We start from the raw sequence: 20,152 nt of genomic DNA on the forward strand, positions 1-20,152 counted from the left end.
GTTTTCCACAAACTTTAAAACTGAATTAAATCCTGGGGAAGGGATACAGACATGCATTAAAAAGTACATTGCTCTAACTTTTATTATTATTATTATTATTATTATTGTTTTTGCCTTTGAAGAGTTCAGTACTTAGAAAATTTGGATAAAGAAGAACATTAGCAATTTCATAAATTTCTCATTCTGGTTCTTTTTGAAGGAGAACAATGAGGATGAAGCATGAGAAATTACCCTTATAAAAAGTAGAGAACAACTTTTCTCTTGCTACAAATATCCCAGTTAATTCAGAAAATCAAAATTGGAATATGCCAGACTGCCCAAATAAAGACTTTAGCAGCACTAACAATGGAACAAAAGTGTAAACATTTAAAAATTTTGACCTGTCACAATAGGCTCATTTTATTATCAGGATACTCTCTGGGAAATACCTCAGATATATTACTGTGGAAACAGCATGGTTATAGAAGAGTATTTTACAGGAATTTAAGTTTAGTTACAATTCAAAATGTTTTAAAAACTATATTAGTTCTTGAAAATAATCCATTTTCAAACAAAGTAAAGCAACATTTTAATAGTTTAATTTCTAAATGGGGCCCTATGTATTTAATAAAGAAGAATGCAACTCTCATAGGTTTTTAGTATTAATAGTCAGATGAAGAATATAAAAAAACTTTTACCTATGAACAGATTTCACATCACTGGTTATGACAATGGAAAATTAGGAACCTTTAAAAATATTTTTTTTCGGGCTTCCCTGGTGGCTCAGTGGTTAAGAATCTGCCTGCCGATGCAGGGGACACAGGTTCAAGCCCTGGTCTGGGAAGATCCCACATGCTGCGGAGCAACTAAGCCCGTGTGCCACAACTACTGAGCCTGCGCTCTAGAGCCTGCAAGCCACAACTACTGAAGTCCACGCGCCAAGAGTCCGTGCTCCGCAACGAGAAGCCACTGCAATGAGAAGCCCACGCACCACAACAAAGAGTAGCCCCCACTCGCCGCAACCAGAGAAAGCCCACGCGCAGCAACGAAGACCCAATGCAGTCAAAAATAAATAAATAAAATAAAATAAATTTATATATATTTTTTCTACTGGTATATATCAATATATGGTTATAATTGTCTATCAACTCCCCTAGTTATGAAGACAATCTTTGCCCTGCAAAAAATGATAATTGTGGACAAACCTTCTCAAAAGTTCTGGTCACTGTTCAGTAAAAGACAATAAGCATTTTTATCAGCTTATTATTTTTTAAAATTTAATCTGGGGAGAAAAATGTTAATTATTTTTGGGAAGGGGCTGAAGAAATCCCAGTGAGACATTCTGTAGAGAGGTCTTTTGTTAGTATAACATCTGACCTTCTATATCTTTGGAAATCATGCAAACTTGGCTAATGTAGTACTTAAAGAATTAATCAAGCAGATTGTTAGGCCCTAGTTACAGTGGAGCCAGCCAATTATGAGTTGCTCAGAAATTCATCACTGGCCTGTCTAACCACATTTTCCCACATAAAGATTAGTAAAAATATGTGGAAACTGGGCCCATTCCCACCCCAACACAGCTACAATATGTGTTCAGTGAAACAAATTTTAACCAAGTTTTGCCTTAGTGAAACAAACAATTTATTTGGGAATCTTTTTGATTTCTGTCTTTACCCATAACATCTTTTCTGCCAACACTGCAAAGGCTGCCCCATTTAGTTAAAACGCAACTAGGGATTTTTATATTCAAACACACTTGTGAATTCAAAGCACTAAAAAGTCACATGCCACAAGCCTGAATTTATCAGTAAGTTAATGAAATTCCCAAAGACCATCTTCAGTCTTTTCACTGTTGTAATATGCCCTCCCAAGGCTTACTAAGAAGAAAGCTTTTCTTGCAAGAGAGAAATGAAAGAGGCCAGAGTAGATGAAGATTGGTTCTCTAAGGAGAGGGCAGTGCTGCTCTTAAATAAAGAAGCGCCTTTCAGATAAGCAGAATCAGATTCCAGTTCATTGGTTTGTTGGCTACCCTTACTTTGAACTCTCATATTTAACCCAGCAGGCTTCAAAGCAGGTGAGAAAGTGATCTACCACTTAAAAGCAATTTTTCCTTTTTCAGGAATTCTGGTCTTAAGAGAATATCAACTCTGATATCAGCACATTCCACATCTCCAGGGATTTATGCAATTTTTTTTTTCATTGCTCTATGTCTAATATCTGGCGAGGAGAAAAATCAGGAAAAAGTCCTAACTTGCTGAAAATGAAGTCTTCTTCCATATAGCTTAATATCATGCAAAAGAAGAAGGGGCACTAAAACCACTGACCATTCTAGTGCATTCCCTTCCATTTATCTAAATCTGATGTTCAGTGAGGATTATTAAAAATCATTAATCCCTAGTGCCTTGCTTCACAAAAAGGCAATTTTTGTAACAAATGCATTTTAACAAATTCAAACTGAATTTACTCTAGCATGTGAGCTAATACAAAAAGACATTAGATGAGGAAGAGACAATGGCAACAATGGAAGGAACTTAGGAAATTTTCTTAAATTGCTTTGCCTTATTAAATAGAAGAACAAATATGTTTCAAAGATTCTTCATTGATTTCTGTACTTCATTGATACTGGACTTGGCTATCAAATATCTGACCTAACTGAAAATTTTAACACAGGCAATTTGCAACTTATCAATTGGTTCTGCTCTATAAGGCACTTTGCTAGTGCCTAGAATTTGAAACATTTCTCCACTTTCTGGTACACATAATGTACCAGAAGTATAGTACTAATAGTATTGTTTAAATGATACTTAACCACCATTTCTGTGGAAAAATGCATTTTGAGTTTACTAGTAGAACATGGCTCCTCCAAACATGAAGGGGGTAGGGTTTCCCACTATAGCTGCACTTTGGTGATGATGATGACAATGACAATGGCAACAACAGCTAACACCTAGTTTTTACTGTCAGCAGACACAGTTCTAAACACTTGATAAATTTGACACTCATTTAACCCTCACAAAAACCCATGAGGTAGTACTATTCTCATTTTACAATGCGGGGTGCGGCGGGGGGAATGTTAAGCAACTTACCCAAGATGGCACAGCCAATAAGTGTCAGGGCTGGAATCCAAAGCAAAGCAGTCTGGCTCCAGAGCCTATGTTCATAACGACTCTACAATCCTACCCCTTCTCTACCTTGATAAGGTGGCACTATCCAGGAATTCTAAATTCTTCTTATTAGGGGTAGAGTAAAGCAGGACTTCTCAAGTTTTAAATGTGTACGTAGGATCACCTGAGGATCTTGTTAAAATGAAGATTCAGGAAGGCTGGAGTGGTACCTGTGGTTCTGCGTTTCTAACAAGTTCCTGGGTGATGATGGTAATGCTCCTGGCGCAGAGACCACACTATATATATGTTTTGGTTGTTTTTTTTGCGTTACGCAGGCCTCTCACTGTTGTGGCCTCTCCCATTGCGGGCCTCTCCCCTCCGGACGCACAGGCTCCGGACGCGCAGGCTCAGTGGCCATGGCTCACGGGCCTAGCCGCTCCATGGCATGTGGGATCTTACTGGACCGGGACACGAACCCGTGTCCCCTGCATCGGCAGGCGGACTCTCAACCACTGCGCCACGAGGGAAGCCTGAGACCACACTATATTAAGTGGTGAAGAAGCAGAATTTGAGCCTCTAGTTTTCTTGCTGTCTGTTGAGGTATTTGTATATTGAGTTTATAAGCTGGAGCCTGCCTATACTATAATCATTTCCCATTAATTCTTAAATGGAAACTGCCCTTGGAACTGCTGCATAACAAATATTGCTTTGCAGGTACTTTCAGTAAATATTTAACTTTTAGGAATTTAAAATGTACATGTAAAGGCCACAAGGATAAAACGTGGCTGTAAAAGTTTGCTGTCAGGCACATTTTAAACACTATACACTACCAACAAATACCAAAAGATAGAAAACAAATGCCTGTTTATTGTTCATCAACTAGAATCACAGTAAATTAATAACTTTTGGTCTAAAAAAGAAGATTCCACTTTCAAATGTGTAATTATTCATTCTTGGACACTGCTAGGAGCTTGTGCTATGCAATCTTAAAGGCTCTTCTGGTGCATCAGAGATCTCTTAGGTAAAGGCAGACACTATATATATACTATATATACTAACACTGATGAATAGAGCAAACAGTGAGTACACTCCACATTAACTTTAGCCAGTACCTCATGGCAGTACACTACTAACAATGACTACATCTCTACTCCAGATTCTAGATCTTCCTCCTCTCTCTCTTTTACCTCCTTCCCACTGCCCTGAGAGAAACCCAAGGATCATCTCTCCCACTGCTTTCCTGTGATCTCAAATATACAGCTGCATATTTTTTTCCGGTTGTTAAATTGACAAGATTCTCTGTCTAGTCCATTTTTTTCCATGCCAGATTACACTGTGAAGTCATTTCAGGTTGAGACACACTTGCTCCCCAGTCAGCACCACTGCAAGCAACAGAGTTATGGTATGATCACTAAGCTTTCTCCTTATACTAGAAGGAAGCAGAAGAGTCAGTTTCCAACCCAAATATCTATACTCCCTGAACACAGTAAAAAGTCATCCTTCTTGAAGCCTGACCCAGAATCAAGTGTAGTCTCAGACTCCTAGGCCTACAGCCAGTGGCAACTTAACACATTATACAGTTGACCTTCAGGGAGAAAGAGAAACCAGTGCTCTTACTACTGGTGCCAGAAGAAAACCAACTAATCTTTAAGGCACAAAATAAACTCCTAATGCAGGAAAAGAAAGTGTGAGGAAACAGGGAGTTAGGATGGAGGCACATACACAAAAATACAGAAATTACATTACCAAGTAAGGCCTAGTATTTCTATGGTTCTCAGTGCTTTTCTATTTGGGAATATAATGAATTAACATTTTCTTTGGGGGTTTGAATTCTTAATAGTTGGTAAAAATACAAAGATATACAAGACACATTTTTTAAAAGGCTTGGAGACTTACAGGGACTTATCTTTGGTAATTTTGCTTTGAGCCAGTGACATTAATTAACAGGTTTATGTAGAAAAGTAAATAATCATGGGATACTCTCTCTAATATCAGTCCTCAAATACCTTCTGGACCTGGGTCCAGAAATGGGGAAGCAGTTCAAAACTAAAGGGTAAAAATAAAAATAAAGGTCTGTACATGGTTCTACACCCAAGGTTGCGAGATCAATAAGAACATGTAGATATAAAAACAGGGAGAAATTTTGAGTAAAGAGGCACATTCTGAACCCAGGGCAAATGTCGCAACTGTCCCACCTTACCTACTTATTCTTCAACCTAGTTGCACTCTTGAATTTAATGTTCACCAAATCCTGAGAACTAATGATTTCATTTAAATGGAAAAATCAAAAGGCTTCTGTACAAAACAAGGCATTTTTTTTAAATGCCGAAGAAAATGCATTTAAAAGGGGTGGATTATTCTTTAGCTAGTAACAAGGGCTATGCTTACCACCAAAAGTGATCTACAAAGACCAACTTTATAATGTTATGCCATTGTATTCTCTAAACTTCTAAGCAACAGAAATACAGCTCAAATCACCAAAATCTTATGTTTGCCAGACATATTTATGGCAGCAACTTTACAAATCAATTTCTGTAATTTACTATAACAAATATCTTCACTGCTCAGCTGGTTTAGCACAAACAGATCAGAGATGGTTTCTTGTGTGTTTTACAAATACTCTGCACAAGTCCTTGAGATCATACTTACAGCTTTAGCAAAAACACCCATGATTTCAGGAAACTGGTGTGTGAGAAGAGCTATCATTGCTGTAGAAGAACATAGTCCTGCTGTGAAATGGATGAAAAAAGGAAGCTCCTTCTTTGGGTAAACAGAAACATGATGAAACGCTGCAAGGGAGAAAAGACAGAAATGGATTTTATTTCAGAATACAGTGTAAGCCAGTTTTAATATTTTCAAATGGAATCCATGTATACAAACTAAAAAGGAAAATGTTTTTTAAAAAAGAACAAGAAGCCTCTGGTCAAGCAAGGGAGAAAGAAATTATCCATTATTTTCTATAGCATCAACAGAACACCTACATAGCCAGACGACTGTTGGGAACTGGGAATAGGATGGCACTGTGGGAAAGAACAGTAATTGTAGTCATGCTGAGGTGGTTTTGAAGAAGAGCTTTGTCACTTATTAGCTGTGTGATCTTGAATAAGTTGCTAAAACCTCTAGTAGTTGCTATGGAATTGTTAGGATGAACACTATAAGCCCTTTATAAAGGTGTTGTTATAATTTTGATCTTTGGGAGCTCAGAGATAAGTATAGAGATCAAGAGACAGACGTGTGGTTGGAGATTTACCAGAACAATAAGTTAACAATTTTACCCAGTTATTAATAAGTGTCCTATATGTGGCATTTCATTGAGCACTGTAAAAATCTAACCAGAACACCAAAGCCCTAGGATTCTGAACATATATGGAGTCCCTTGTCTTATTTTACCACATTCGCACATTTACTCAGGTATTATTTTTCTAATGATTGGATATTTCATTACCAATAGTATTCAGGTAGTTTTATGTTATTTGAAATTTGAAAATATTTGAATAACAATGCTGAGAGGAGCCTATTACAATGACTGGCAGACAGTAGGTACTCAATAAATGTCTGTTAAACTGAGAGTTATTCTGGGACTTCAGTTGACTGCTCAGGGTTGGACACAAACCTAGGAATTACTGATGTAATATCCTGCATAAGTAAGGAATGACTAATTCAGTGCTGAATCGAGGTCAGCTATAAATTTAACTTTTTAAAACATAATGATTCACAGGGAAGATTACACCTACGTTTCCTTCAGTAGCCAGGATTTTTTTTTATGTCTTATACTATCTTCAGAAAGTATATACCAAAAAGCAAACTCATTAAAAATCCAGAAAATTTCCAGAGCCTTGAGTCATGTTTAAAGTAAAAGCACACCAAGTCTGAATTTTTTTAAGTTAGAAACATTAGAAGCTGTGGACAACATTGTGCTTTCAGCACCCAGAAAAGCAGCAGTTCCTCTTGCTTTGTCCCTCAGCCATTAGAGGCCAACTTCTTCCAGCAAATCAAAAGATACAAACCATATTTGCAAAGACAGGGAACAAATACTTATATGTGCCAATGGTTACTATAATTGCTTTTGTGTGAGAGACAGCACAATTAATAATATTAATTAAACTGTAGCATTTTATGGCTCACAAAGTGCTTTCATTTATATTAGTTTATTTGTTTTCAATAACCCTAGGAGATAGTATTATTCCTACTTTTTAAGGTAGAAAACTATATAGCTTTAATAGGATAATTTTCTAAAATGTGAAATTTTTATACTGTAGGAGAGATCCTATTATTTCTTTTTGGATTGCTTTCCGTAGATTCATTTGTCAGTCAATGTTTGGCTAATACATCAAAATAATGGATGACTAGTACAGAAACACTCCCTTGGAAGTAAAGTTCAAATTTCATCACTGGCTTGTAGAGAAAAATTTATCAGGAGGCATAAAAGACAACTAAATAGCTATGTGAACTAAGGGAATAGTTCAAGTCTGAACTTATGAGGTTCATAAGCAAATTCCAGAATGCTGTAAGTCATATCAAGGTTGAAGGAGAATTAAAAACAAAAAACATTAAGTACTCCTGGGTATTAAAACTCTACATTATTAAAACTTTGTTCATTCTATCATAGTCAGAGACAGAAAAAATACTCTAAGAATATACAATATAATCAAACTAAAACCCCCAGAATATCCCTCCTCTCCTACCTTCTAGAATTTGCAAATGAGTAGAACCCTAGAAATAATAAAGCCCTGCCAAAAAGCAAGCTCTCTTCTTGTAGCCTATGGCTCTGACAATACATAACAATAACAACCTTGATTTTATTCACATTACTATGAAAGATGGCCTTATATCAGTCAACCTCTGTAACAATTGGGGGGGGGCATAATTTTAGGCTAAATGTATTAGCCTAACATAATACACTCTTGTATACTGATGTTCCGCAATTAAAGATTCGTTCCTTTGCCTTAAATATCCTTGTTCCCATTAAAATGGAAAAACAATACCTACTATCACCACTGTAGAGTAAAGGAAAAATTTCTAACACTAATGACCTTCTAATTGCTGAAGTCAATGGATTCTTCTCAATAATTACCTTATTAAATACCTCAGATACTCCTCCTCACTTGGAAATTTTTTCCTCCTTTTAGTTTCTAGGTTATCTAGTTCTGGTTCTTGTCCTGTCTCTCTGACCACTCCTTCACTGAATCTTCTGACTCCTTATCGGCCACCCATCCCTTAGACATTTTCATCATGGTTCACCCTTAGTTTACTTCTCACACTCTTTACAGTTTCCCTTAGTGATCTCATTCATGCCTAGAAAATGACGACTCCCAAGTCAAGTTTTGTGATGTAGAGAGATGCAGAGGGAATGAGATATTTTGGCAATTTTGTTTACTTGACCTGATCCTGTCCCTGCGCCACAGCTGATTGGATCAGGGATGAACACCTGAGAGTAAATGTGATTTACTCTCCCAGAAGCTTTAGAAGTGGGATTGAGATATTTTTCATTCTGTATTATTTGCCTGAACTGATGACATGTAAACTTAGGGCTGTATGGGGGTATCAAGTATGGCTACATGAGTGTCTAAGAAGGGAAAGCCAAACTGCAAAGATTAAGATATAAAAATGAAGCAGATACACTGAGAGAAGCAGAAATGAGAGCTCATACAAAGAAAAGATGGAGTTGGGGAATGAAAAAAAAAGGAAGTGAGAATAGGAGAGGCTGAAAAAGGCAGTCAGAGACAGAGATATACAGACAACTGACTCCTGGAACTCCTGATAGCCTTCTAGTTTCTGGTTCTAGTCTCTTCTGAGGTGCAACTCTAATTGTTGCCTTTGGGTTCCTTGAGATAATCCAGTCTTCTTCCAACAAATTCTCTTTATTTTAAAGCTAGTTTTACGTGGCTCTTATACCCAAAGAATGCCTGCAACATTTACTATTTATATAACATACATATTTAATAATATACATATTATATATAACTTACAAATATATCTTAGCCCCATATATGTAGAGATAACAAAATATAAAGGCTACGTATGTATATGTTAAATAGATTAAATAATAAAATATTTAAGCATATACATACCTACATACACACACACGGATGTGTGCAACATACTCAAAAATAAAAAACCCTGGGAGAAAAATATCAGTATACTCAAATTCCATAATCTCTCCTAAATTTTTATCTATCTATTTGAACTTTTCAGCTCATTAAGTCTGATGTTGTAAAAATGCAACTTTCCTTCCTAGACTTCAGTTCTAATGGACCCAGAATTGTAAAAACTGTGGTATAGATTGATATCGTAAGAGGAAACTAGCGATTATAACTTTCAGCATACCTACCTATCAGTTAAATTTAAAAAAAGGAAAATTAAACAGAAATTTACCAGCTCACAGAGAAAAAGAGTGAGTGGATGATAAGGCAGCTGAGACAAAAAAAAAAAAAAAATAGTACAGACTATTCTTTCAAAAGTTTGGCTTCCTGAAAGCAGGAACTAGACAGAAACACTCTCAGCAATCATAACCCTATGTATTTCTGGTTCTCCTGACTCTTTGACTGCTCTTTTTAAAACTGGGAAGTATAGTCCCTCTAACTTCACTCTTCTTTGTAAAGATTGTTTTGACTGTTCTGGGTCCTTTACTTGGCAATATAAATTTTGGGATCAGCTTGTCAACTTGTAGAAATTGTACTGAATTTACAGATCAATTTGAAGAGAACTGTCATATAAATTATACTGGGTCTTCCAATCCATAAACATGGACTGTCTCTCAATTTACTTAGATTTTCTCAGCAGTATTTAGTGGATTTTAGTATACAAGTCTCACACTTCTTTTGTTCAATTTATTCCTAAATTGTTTGTTCTTTTTGATGCTACTGTGATTGGAACTGTTTTCTAATTTTCATTTTGGATTGTTCATTGCTGGTATATAAATAAAAGACTGAGTTTTGTATAATTACATCCTGCAACCTTGCTGAACTTGTTTATTAGTTCTAATAGTATTTTTATGGATTTTTTAGTATTTCTTGCACAGAAGATCATGTCACCTGTGAATAAAGACAGTTTTACTTCTTTCTTTCGAACATGAATGCCTTTTATTTCTTTTTCTTGCTTGACGGCATTAACTAGAACCTCTAGTACAATGCTGAATAGAAGAAAGCAGACATCCTTGTCTTGTTCCTGATCTTAGCGGGAAAGCATTCAGTCTTTCACCATTAAGTATTATCTTAGCTGTGGGTTTTTCATAGATGCTCTTTATCAGGTTGAGGAAGTTCCCTTTTATTCCCAGTTTGTTCAGAATTTTTATCATGAATGGGTGTTAGATTTTTGTCAAATGCTTTTCTGCATCTATTGTCCTTTATTCTATGACATTTTCAGATGTTAAAGCAACCTTGCATTTGTGAGGTAAAGCCCAACTGGTCATGGAATATAATCCTTTTTACATGTTGGTGGATTCAGTTTGCTAACATTTTGTTGAAGATGTTTGTGTCTATATTCATGAGAGATATTGTTCTATAGCTTTCTTGTAATGCTTTTTGTTTGATTTTGGTGTCAGGGTAATGCTGGTCTCACAGAATGAGTTGGGGAGTGCTCCTCCTTTATTTCTTAAAAAGAGTTTGTGAAGGATTGGTATTATTTCTTCTTTAATTATTTGTAAGATGACCGCTTTTTTTGTGTGTGTGTGTGGTACGCGGGCCTCTCACTGTTGTGGCCTCTCCTACTGCGGAGCACAGGCTCTGGACGCGCAGGCTCAGCGGCCATGGATCACGGGCCCAGCCGCTCCGCGGCACGTGGGACCTTCCCGGACCGGGGCACAAACCCGTGTCCCCTGCATCGGCAGGGAGAATCCCAACCACTGCGCCCCCAGGGAAGCCCTTTTTTTTTTTTTTTTAATATCTTTAATCTTTGTGTCCTTCATTGTATCTAGTACAGGGTTTTACCCAAAAAATATTCAGGAATGAACTAAATTATGCAACTACATCCAAGAAGTGGCTAAAGTAGTATTTAAACAGCATCCTGAATTTCAACCAGAGGTACTTTTAAAATGGGAGAATACTATGAAAAACAATCTCACAACTAATTTTAAATTTAGGAAAACTTGAATATTTACTTACGAGGTAATAGCTCTCTATCAGCAGTCTCTGTGCAGCTGGGATAAGGATAAAATAGATGGCCTTTCTCTAGTGGGTATGGAATCATTCTAAAAGCTGAGTGAAAAATAAAATACATATGTTGACATTCAATTCAATCTCACTTTCATCCTCTACTACAATCAAAGCTATTTTGGAGACGTATTTTTATTAAATTTTCACACAGCGTTTTATTTTCTTTTTTACAGAGATATTTTAGATGAAAGAAACGAAGTACGCAAAGGAACAAATGAGAAGAATAAGATCTATATAGAGAATCATGAATGGTCTGGCTGAAATAAAACTAAAGGGAGTAATGGATGGTAAGACTAGCTGTGTCCTTCTTGCCTCAGTCTCCTTATCACAAACACAATAGACTTAACTCTCCACGTGTGAATTCCACTTCTTAGGGAAATCACATAACTGTTGTAGTCATAACTACTGGCAACCTAAGAGTTCTCAATGGCTCCTAACTTCATATGTGGGCTGTCACCAAGTTTTCTGTGAGCTTAATTTAGATCAGGGGTCACCAAAGTATCTAAATTAAGTACCTAAAGGGATCACCTTTGGCCAGACCTGGCCCACTGTTTTTGTAAATAAAATTTTATTAGAATACAGCCATGCCTGTTCGTTTATATATTATATAAGGCTGCTTTCATGCTATAAGAGTTGGGTAGTTGTGACAGAGACTACGGCCCACAAAAACTAAATATTTACCATCTGGCCCTTTACAGAAAAAGTTTACCCATCCCTCATCTAGATTATCATCAACTCCTACAAACTTCTGAAATCCTTATTGACCTACTCAACTATCAAAGTTGAGATAAGGTTTTTGATTTTCCCTTAGTCCTTGGCTCTAAAAACTTTTGTTAAAATATGGATTCTGTTTTGCTACAATAAAATATAGTGATTTTTCCAAAGTCACAGAGCAAATCAGTGGCACTAGGAAATCATTCATCAAGATGATTATTCACGAAATACAGAATAAATCATATACTTATTGAAAACTTCCTATGTGCCAAGCAGAACACTAGGCACTGAAGACACATACAAGGTGAATGAGATAGAGCACCTGGTTTTGAGAAGCGTACAGACTACTGGAGAAAAAGCAAAAGAAAGTCTAATTACCCCAAAACATCCAGCTCCTCAGTTTTAGTAGTCCCGCTTTCATTAATCTGTATATTGTCAGTATCAAGCACAGTGTCTGACCCTCAGCAAGATGTTAATGCAGAGGTTCCCAAATTTTCTTGGTTCAAGGACATGTGGTGTCCTTCGTGTCTCAATAATTTGCTATTGATGCCCCTACACTGAAAGAAATATCTAACAATTCCACTTATTAAGTAGTGGGTCTGATCAACTTCAAAAGTTTTTGTTCTAACAACTTAGCAGCGATATGAAAAAAAATACACATAAATTAATGAAAATAATAGTTTTTTATTTTTAAATAACCATCATTTCTTCCTAATGGGATATATGAGCCTGTTGGGCACTGCATAATTTCTCGAACCTTGGAATCACATTGGATACCACTATCCTCATTTCTTGTTCCATACTGATTTTTGTGTGGTACTTCTTTTAATCACAGCAACTAACAAAACCCAGCTTTGCAAAGCTATGACAACACTGAAAAAAATAGAGAATGGAGAGCTATCTAATGTTGAAACCGTGAACTATCTACAGTTTGAATGGTGTATTGCTATGTTTCTACTAAAAATTTAAAATATCCCATGGCACTCTTGTGAATTTGCTATAATACCCAAAGGTGCCTCAGTGCAAACTCTGAGGAGGTTAACCAACTTTAGTGAATGAACATTGAATTTATTTTTGAATTTTCACTGACAGGTGATTTTAAGAAGTTACAAATGAGAGCGATCTGGTAGTTAGTGGAAAATAATCCACTTCTCCAAAGAAATGTACGAATAGCCAATTAACACATAAAAAGATGTTCAACATTACTAATTATTAGGGAAATGCAAATCAAAATGAGATACTACTCCACACCCATTAGGATGCTATTACTAAAAAATCCAGGAAATAACAAGTATTGGTAAAAATATAAAGAAAGTGAAAGCCCTGTACATTGCTAGTGGAATGTAAAATGGTTCAGCTACTATAGAAAATAGTATGGTGGCTCCTCAAAAGATTAAACACAAAGTTATATGATCAAGCAATTCCACTTCTAGGTATACACCCAAAAGAAATGAAAGCAGGAACTTGAACAGATATTTATGCACCCACGTTCATAACAGCATTATTCACAATAGTCAAAAGGTAGAAACAGCCCAAATGTCCACTGATGGATGAATGGATAAACAAAATTTTGTGTACACTTACGATGGAATATTACTCAGCCTTAAAAAAAGAATAAAACTCTGACACATGCTACAACATTATGGTAAGTGAAATAAGCCATATATAAAAGGACAAATATTGTATGATTCCACTTATATGAGATACCTAGAGTAGTCAAACTCATAGAGACAGAAAACAGAATGGTTACCAGGGGACTGGGGAGGAGGGAAGATTGGGGAGTTATTGTTTAATGGGTAGAGAATTTCATTTTGGGGTGATGGGTAGAGAATTTCATTTTGGGGTGATGAAAAATTTGGGGGAAGGATAATGGTGATGGTTGCACAACAATGTACATGTATGTCACTGAACTGTACATTTTAAAATGTTTAAAATGGTAATTTTAATGTTATATGTATTTTACCACAAGTTAAAAAAATTTTAAAGAATCCAGTTGATATCAGTAATGAGGAAAATAGTTTCATGTTGTACACATCTCAAAACAAAACCAAAAAAAAAAGTCCAATTTTTAAAATATTAGAACAATAGCTAACCACATTAAAAAACTTATAAATGAAGGGATATAAGTTTCCATTCTTTCCTTATAAATACTTAATTTAAGTGAACATATAGCAGAATACCCGAACAGTTTCTCATTCTGCTTTTCCTAAATGTGGCATTAATATAAGCACATTACATGTTTCTTCTACCAGTAAACAAATAAACACCACTGAGTTCACTTTGAAACCAACCTGAACAAGTCCTTAAAGAAACTCACAATCTCATTACAAAAAGACTGCCTGTGAATGGAATAATTAGTCAGAAAGATTAGTGTTGCATTTGGAAAAGAATACTTACTGCCTTCCCATGTACACTGTAACAGATTAAGAGCACCTTCTATTCGCTTCCAGTGCTGAAGATGAAAGAAAGCATAGGCAATTGCTTCACTATCGCCCCGTTTCAGAATGTGTTCTGGAGGTAAAATGAGACTTTTCATCTCTAGTAAATACTAGAAAAATAACACACACACATAGACACACCACAGAAAAAAGAAAAATTATACTAAATTCAAATATCCACAAAAGTGTAGATTCAAATTTTATAAAGTTAATTTGATTTAAAAAACAAACATTAAGCTAGTTGAAATGACATGAAGGTCCTACTGACAAAATGCTTATATAAATGCAAATTCCAAAGATCAGAACATTCCTATAGGTAAAAATAAGGTAATAAATGGCTTATGTGTGACTTTACTAAACACAAATAGAAACTCAAGCTGAGGAAATAATGTTGGAGGAAATTACTTACTTTTCCAAAAAAGAATAAGTGTAAAAAATTATAAAACACAATTTTGGAATAACATGTGGCAACATTCAATATTTTTTCTTTATTTCCCTTCTATAGTGAAGGAATTTAATTGTTAAGAAGTTCAATTAAATTAATATTTACTGAGTGCAAATCACTATGCTTGTTAGGGAATGCCAAAACACTATTCTCTAGAGCTTCCTAAGGTAATGAGAAAGACAGATTTCTTTTTCTATTTTCTCGGCCGCACTGCACAGCTTGTGGGATCCTAGTTCCCTGACCTGGGATTGAACCTGGGCCCCTGGCAGTTGAAAGCACAGAGTCCCAACCACTGGACTATCAAGGAACTCCTGAGAAAGACAGATTTCTTAAGTTAAAAATTTTAACCAGACTGGGACTTCCCTGTGGTCCAGTGGTTAAGAATCCACCTTCCACTGCAGGGGATGCAGGTCTGATCCCTGGGTGGGGAACTAAGATCCCATATGCCTCGGGGCAACTAAGCCCACGTGCCACAGCTACTGAGCCTGCGTGCTCTAGAGCCCATGCATCACAACTAGAGAGCCCGCATGCTGCAACTACTGAGCCCATGCACTCTGGAGCCCACGCGCCACAATGAAGGGCCTGCACACCACAAGGAAAGATCCCACATGCTGCAACGAAGATCCCATCTGATGCAACTAAGACCCTACGCAGACAAATTAAAAAAAAAATTATAACCAGACTGTGTTAAGTGTTTCACTAAAGGTATAGATGTATATAGGAATATGGATAGGAGGTATTAATTTTTTAATTTAGTTTTTAATAACAGCTTTATTGAGATATAGTTCACATGCTTTACAGTTCACATTTAAAGTCCACAATTCAATGGTTTTTAGTATGTTCACAGAGATGTGCAACCATCACCACAATTTTAGAACATTTTCATCACTTCAAAAGGAAACCCCAAATGTATATTGGTGCAGCCTCTATGGAAAACAGTATGGAGGTTCCTCAAAAAAACTAAAAATAGAGTTACCATATGATCCAGCAATCCCATTCCTGGGCATATATCTGGAGAAAACTATAATTCGAAAAGATTCATGCATCCCAATGTTCACTGCAGCACTATTTACAATAGCCAACCTAAAAGTCCACTGACACATGAATGGATAAAGATGTTATACATAGATACAATCGAATACTACTCAGCCATAAAAAAGAATGAAATAATGCCATTTGCAGAAACATGGATGGACCTGGAGATAATCATACTAAGTGAAGTAAGTCAGAAAGAGAAAGACAAATACCATATGATATCACTTATATGTGTAATCTCAAATATGACCCAGGGACTTCCCTCGTGGTCCAGTGGTTAAGAATCCGCCTTCCAATGCAGGGGACACGGGTTCGATCCCTGGTCGGGGAACTAAGATCCCACATGCTGTGGGGAAACTAAGCCTGCGTGCCACAACTACAGAGCTCATGCGCTCTGGAGCCTGCGTGCCACAACTACAGAGCCCATGTGCTCTGGAGCCTGCGTGCCACAACTACAGAGAAGCCCACATGCTGCAATGAAAGATCCCCCATGCCATAACTAAGACCTGACACAGTCAAAAATAAAATAAATTTTTAAAAATAATAAATAAAAATAAAATAAAATATGACCCAAGTGAACTTTTATGAAACAGAAACAGACTCATGGACATAGAGAACAGACTTATGGTTGCCAAGGGAAGAGGGGGTGGGGGAGGGATGAATTGGAAGTTTGGGATTAGCAGATGCAAACTATTATATAGAGGATGGATAAACAACAAGTTTCTACTATATAGCACAGGGAACTATATTCAATATCTTGTGATAAACCATAATGGAAAAGAATATGAAAAAGAATGTACATATGTGTATAACTGAATCACTGTGCTCTACAGTAGAAACTGACACAGCATTGTAAATCAACTATACTTCAATAAGAATTTTAAAATAAGGAAACCCCATACTCTTTAGTTATCACCCTCTACACCCACAATCCCCCTAAGCCCTAAGCAACCACTAATATACTCTCTGTCTCTATAGATTTGCCTATTCCAGATATTTCATACAAACAGAATCACATAATATAGGGTCTTATGTGACTGGTTTATTTCACTTAGCACACACCCATGTTGTAACATGTATCAGTACCCCATTCTTTTTTTGTGGCTCAATAATCTATTGTATGGACAGACCACAGTTGTTTATCCATTCATCATTTGATGGACATTTGGTTTTCACCTTTTGGCTATTATGAATAATGCCGCAATAAACATTTGTGTATGAATTTTCATGTGAACAAATGTTTTCATCTCTCTTGGGTTACCCAGGAGTGGAATTGCTAGGCTATATGGTAATTCTATGTTTAAGAGGTATGAATTATGATTTAAACCACTTGATAGAATTTGGGATTTGAGCTGATATATAAAGACAGGTGGAATGTGGATGAGCAGGTTCTGGGGTATGGTGGGGAGAAGAATAGGAGGACATAGTCAATGTACAGGGCCAACTTGAATAATTTTAACTCTTGAGACTTGAGAGCATACTGCAAGATGAGTGAGTGTGCCTGTTAAAGAAGGATAAGTGAGTGTGCCTGTTAAAGAAGTTATGACCTATCAATTCTTATTCACATATGAAATTAAATTCTAAACTCTTGAAGAAAATACTTGCCTTAATATTATAATCCATAACAAAAGCAGCATAATCAGTTACTGCAATAATCAAATATACTAATTACATGAAGAAAGATGCAAAATTATACTTGTACATCATCTTTATTATTAAAGTGGTCAACTTAAAACAAAATCTTTTAAAAAATATTTAGTTAGCTAACTACTTCTTCCAAAGACTGAGGCCAGAGTACACCTCCCCTACTAGACTAGGTGTGAAACAACCTCTGGTTTTCAATAATTTGATACCAAATTATGTGTCATATGGTCCAAACCACATTAACATCTATTATAAGATATAAAAAGAGAAACATTGCAAAGGTGTCTTAAAAGATATATTCTCACATTTCAAATTCTAAGTTCCTCAGGTCGTTACACAAGCTAATAAGATAAACAACATGAATTAAACAGTTGAATGTGTGAAACACTTTGTAAAACTACTACCAACAGGAAGAATTCTAAAAATAATTGAAGTGGTTTTAAATTTTAAGCCTTAGGTTATTAATCAATACCTATGTACTCATGGTATTAATACATCTAAAGTAATTTTTCTTTTTTGTTTATGGAATATGCCTTTCCAACACTTACTGAGCTTAATGCTCATCTTGAATTACTCTTATTCCTATACCCCAATAAAGGTGAAATTAAAAAGCAAAAAGATAAAAAGAATAATTACTCTTAGTCTTGATGCCTGTAGCTCTCTCCTCAAAGTGTAAGAATGCAGTCTGCTTATCAATTTATTTTAGCAGATGTCACAAGCTATGAGATTATTTACTAATCCAGTTTGGGGACTTAACATTTCCCATTCAGTTTCTTAAAGGAATGCAGCAGAGGTTGTGTCCTGGTCAAGCAAAGCCCATTTGCTGCCTGGCTGGATTCTCTACCCTTAGTGCCTTGGGCCTATATTCAGGAGGGTAATATTCTTTCTAATCCTCTTTAATCCTTGCCCATTTTTTAAAACACAGTAAAAGATCACTCGCACCAGGCGACTGTGGGAAAATGGACTCAAATAGCTGACCTCTGACACGACTCCTTATGCTCTTTGCAAGTGCACTAAGAGCTTCTTCAGTAGGAAGCAAAGAAAATGAAGCAAACACAGTGGAATCTCCATCATAAAAAGAATATCTTATTTTCAGAGAGGTTTAACACTTAAACCAAGTCCTTTCGATTAGAGTTCTGTTTTATTCTGCAGATAAAAACATCTCAAATTATGTTCAATGTGTTTTAGAACCCTGAAGCTTTAGACTAAACCCTATCTTGGTAGCCACTTAGGAAATGGTAAGCAAAGATATTAAGTTAACAGTTATTGAGTAAAACTTATAAAAAGTATCAACTTAATATATCTAAAAATACTTTTGTGAATAGCAACTACATATCTATACTTTCACTGAGTAATAATCTAAGTGACAATTCAGAATCAGATACGGTACGTTTATTAGGAAATAATACTTCAGGATTTTATATTAAAAATCTTCACTATTTAATCATTAAAAAATTGTTTCCTTATTTTTTATTATCATGTCTTACCTACCAGCAAATGTCCTCTACAATTTGACTTCAAAGAAATTCTTATTTTTCAGTTTCTGAAATAGGACACTGAAATAAAATTTCACCCTCAAAATATAAAGAAAAATTTTCAGTTTAAAGAAAATATACTCAGGGACTTCCCTGGTGGCACAGTGGTTGAGAATCTGCCTGCCAGCGCAGGGGACACGGGTTCGAGCCCTGGTCCAGGAGGATCCCACATGCTGCAGAGCAACTAAGCCCGCAAGTCACAACTACTGAGCCAGAGCGCCACAATTACTGAAGCCCGCACACCTAGAGCCTGTGCTCCGCAACAAGAGAAGCCAGCGCAATGAGAAGCCTGAGCACCACAATGAGGAGCAGCCCCCGCTCACGTCAACTAGAGAAAGCCTGCGGGCAGCAACGAAGACCCAATGCAGCCAAAAAATAAAATAAATTAAAAAGACAAAAAAAAAAAAGAAAATATACTTAAAATATGTAATTATAGGATTATTACTCATTTTATCTCCTCCACAAAGTGCTACTCAAGAATTTCTGCTACCCAGAATAAGCTGTAGTCACTACACAACAGAAACCATATCCTTCATATTCTACTTCAGCACCTAGTATATTACACTATCCAAAGCAGGTTCTAAAATAATTGACTGACTGGATCTGATATATATAGCTAAAATGTCTTCAAACTCATACTTTTAAGTATTTCAGTTTTACTTAAAGATATTTTCTAACTTTCTGGGCAAACTAAAAACAAAACAAACTGAAAACAAAAAAATTCAGCTATCAAGACTTTACTTCTGTAGGAAGAAGAATATGAAAGGTTAAAAACTGACGGGTAATTTGTTTTGTTTTGGTCTCTCTCTTTTTTTTTTTGCTTATAAAAGTACATGCTCACAGTACAAAAATGCAAACATTACAGAGTTACACAGAAAAGAATCTATTACAAGATTGGAGAACAAAAGAAAAAAGGAGGGCTTCCCTGGTGGCGCAGTGGTTGAGAGTCTGCCTGCCATTGCAGGGGACGTGGGTTCGTGCCCCGAGCTGGGAAGATCCCACATGCCGCGGAGCGGCTAGGCCCGTGAGCCATGCCTGCTGAGCCTGCGCGTCCGGAGCCTGTGCTCCGCAACGGGAGAGGCCACAACAGTGAGAGGCCCGCGTA

The 20,152-nt window shown here is 36.4% G+C and overlaps 1 protein-coding gene across 4 annotated transcripts in view; it reads right to left on the reverse strand.

Moving 5' to 3' along the window:
* Positions 1 to 20,152, reverse strand: part of ST7L (suppression of tumorigenicity 7 like) — a 158,388-nt gene that overhangs the window by 80,803 nt on the left and 57,433 nt on the right. The window contains exons 12-14 of one of the 4 annotated variants that reach the window (XM_007459036.1): positions 14,348 to 14,498; positions 11,186 to 11,278; positions 5,733 to 5,872 (exon numbers count right to left, since the gene is read on the reverse strand). In XM_007459036.1, coding sequence (XP_007459098.1) covers positions 5,733 to 5,872; positions 11,186 to 11,278; positions 14,348 to 14,498 — 384 coding nt within the window. Of the gene's footprint in view, positions 1 to 4,943; positions 5,873 to 11,185; positions 11,279 to 14,347; positions 14,499 to 20,152 lie in introns of those variants that run through there. The other 3 variants (XM_007459037.1, XM_007459039.1, XM_007459038.1) reach the window with 3 other exon arrangements.

This window comes from Lipotes vexillifer, unplaced genomic scaffold (genome assembly GCF_000442215.2).
Source record: "Lipotes vexillifer unplaced genomic scaffold, Lipotes_vexillifer_v1.1 scaffold400, whole genome shotgun sequence".
In the NCBI taxonomy this organism is placed as follows: Eukaryota; Metazoa; Chordata; class Mammalia; order Artiodactyla; family Lipotidae; genus Lipotes; species Lipotes vexillifer.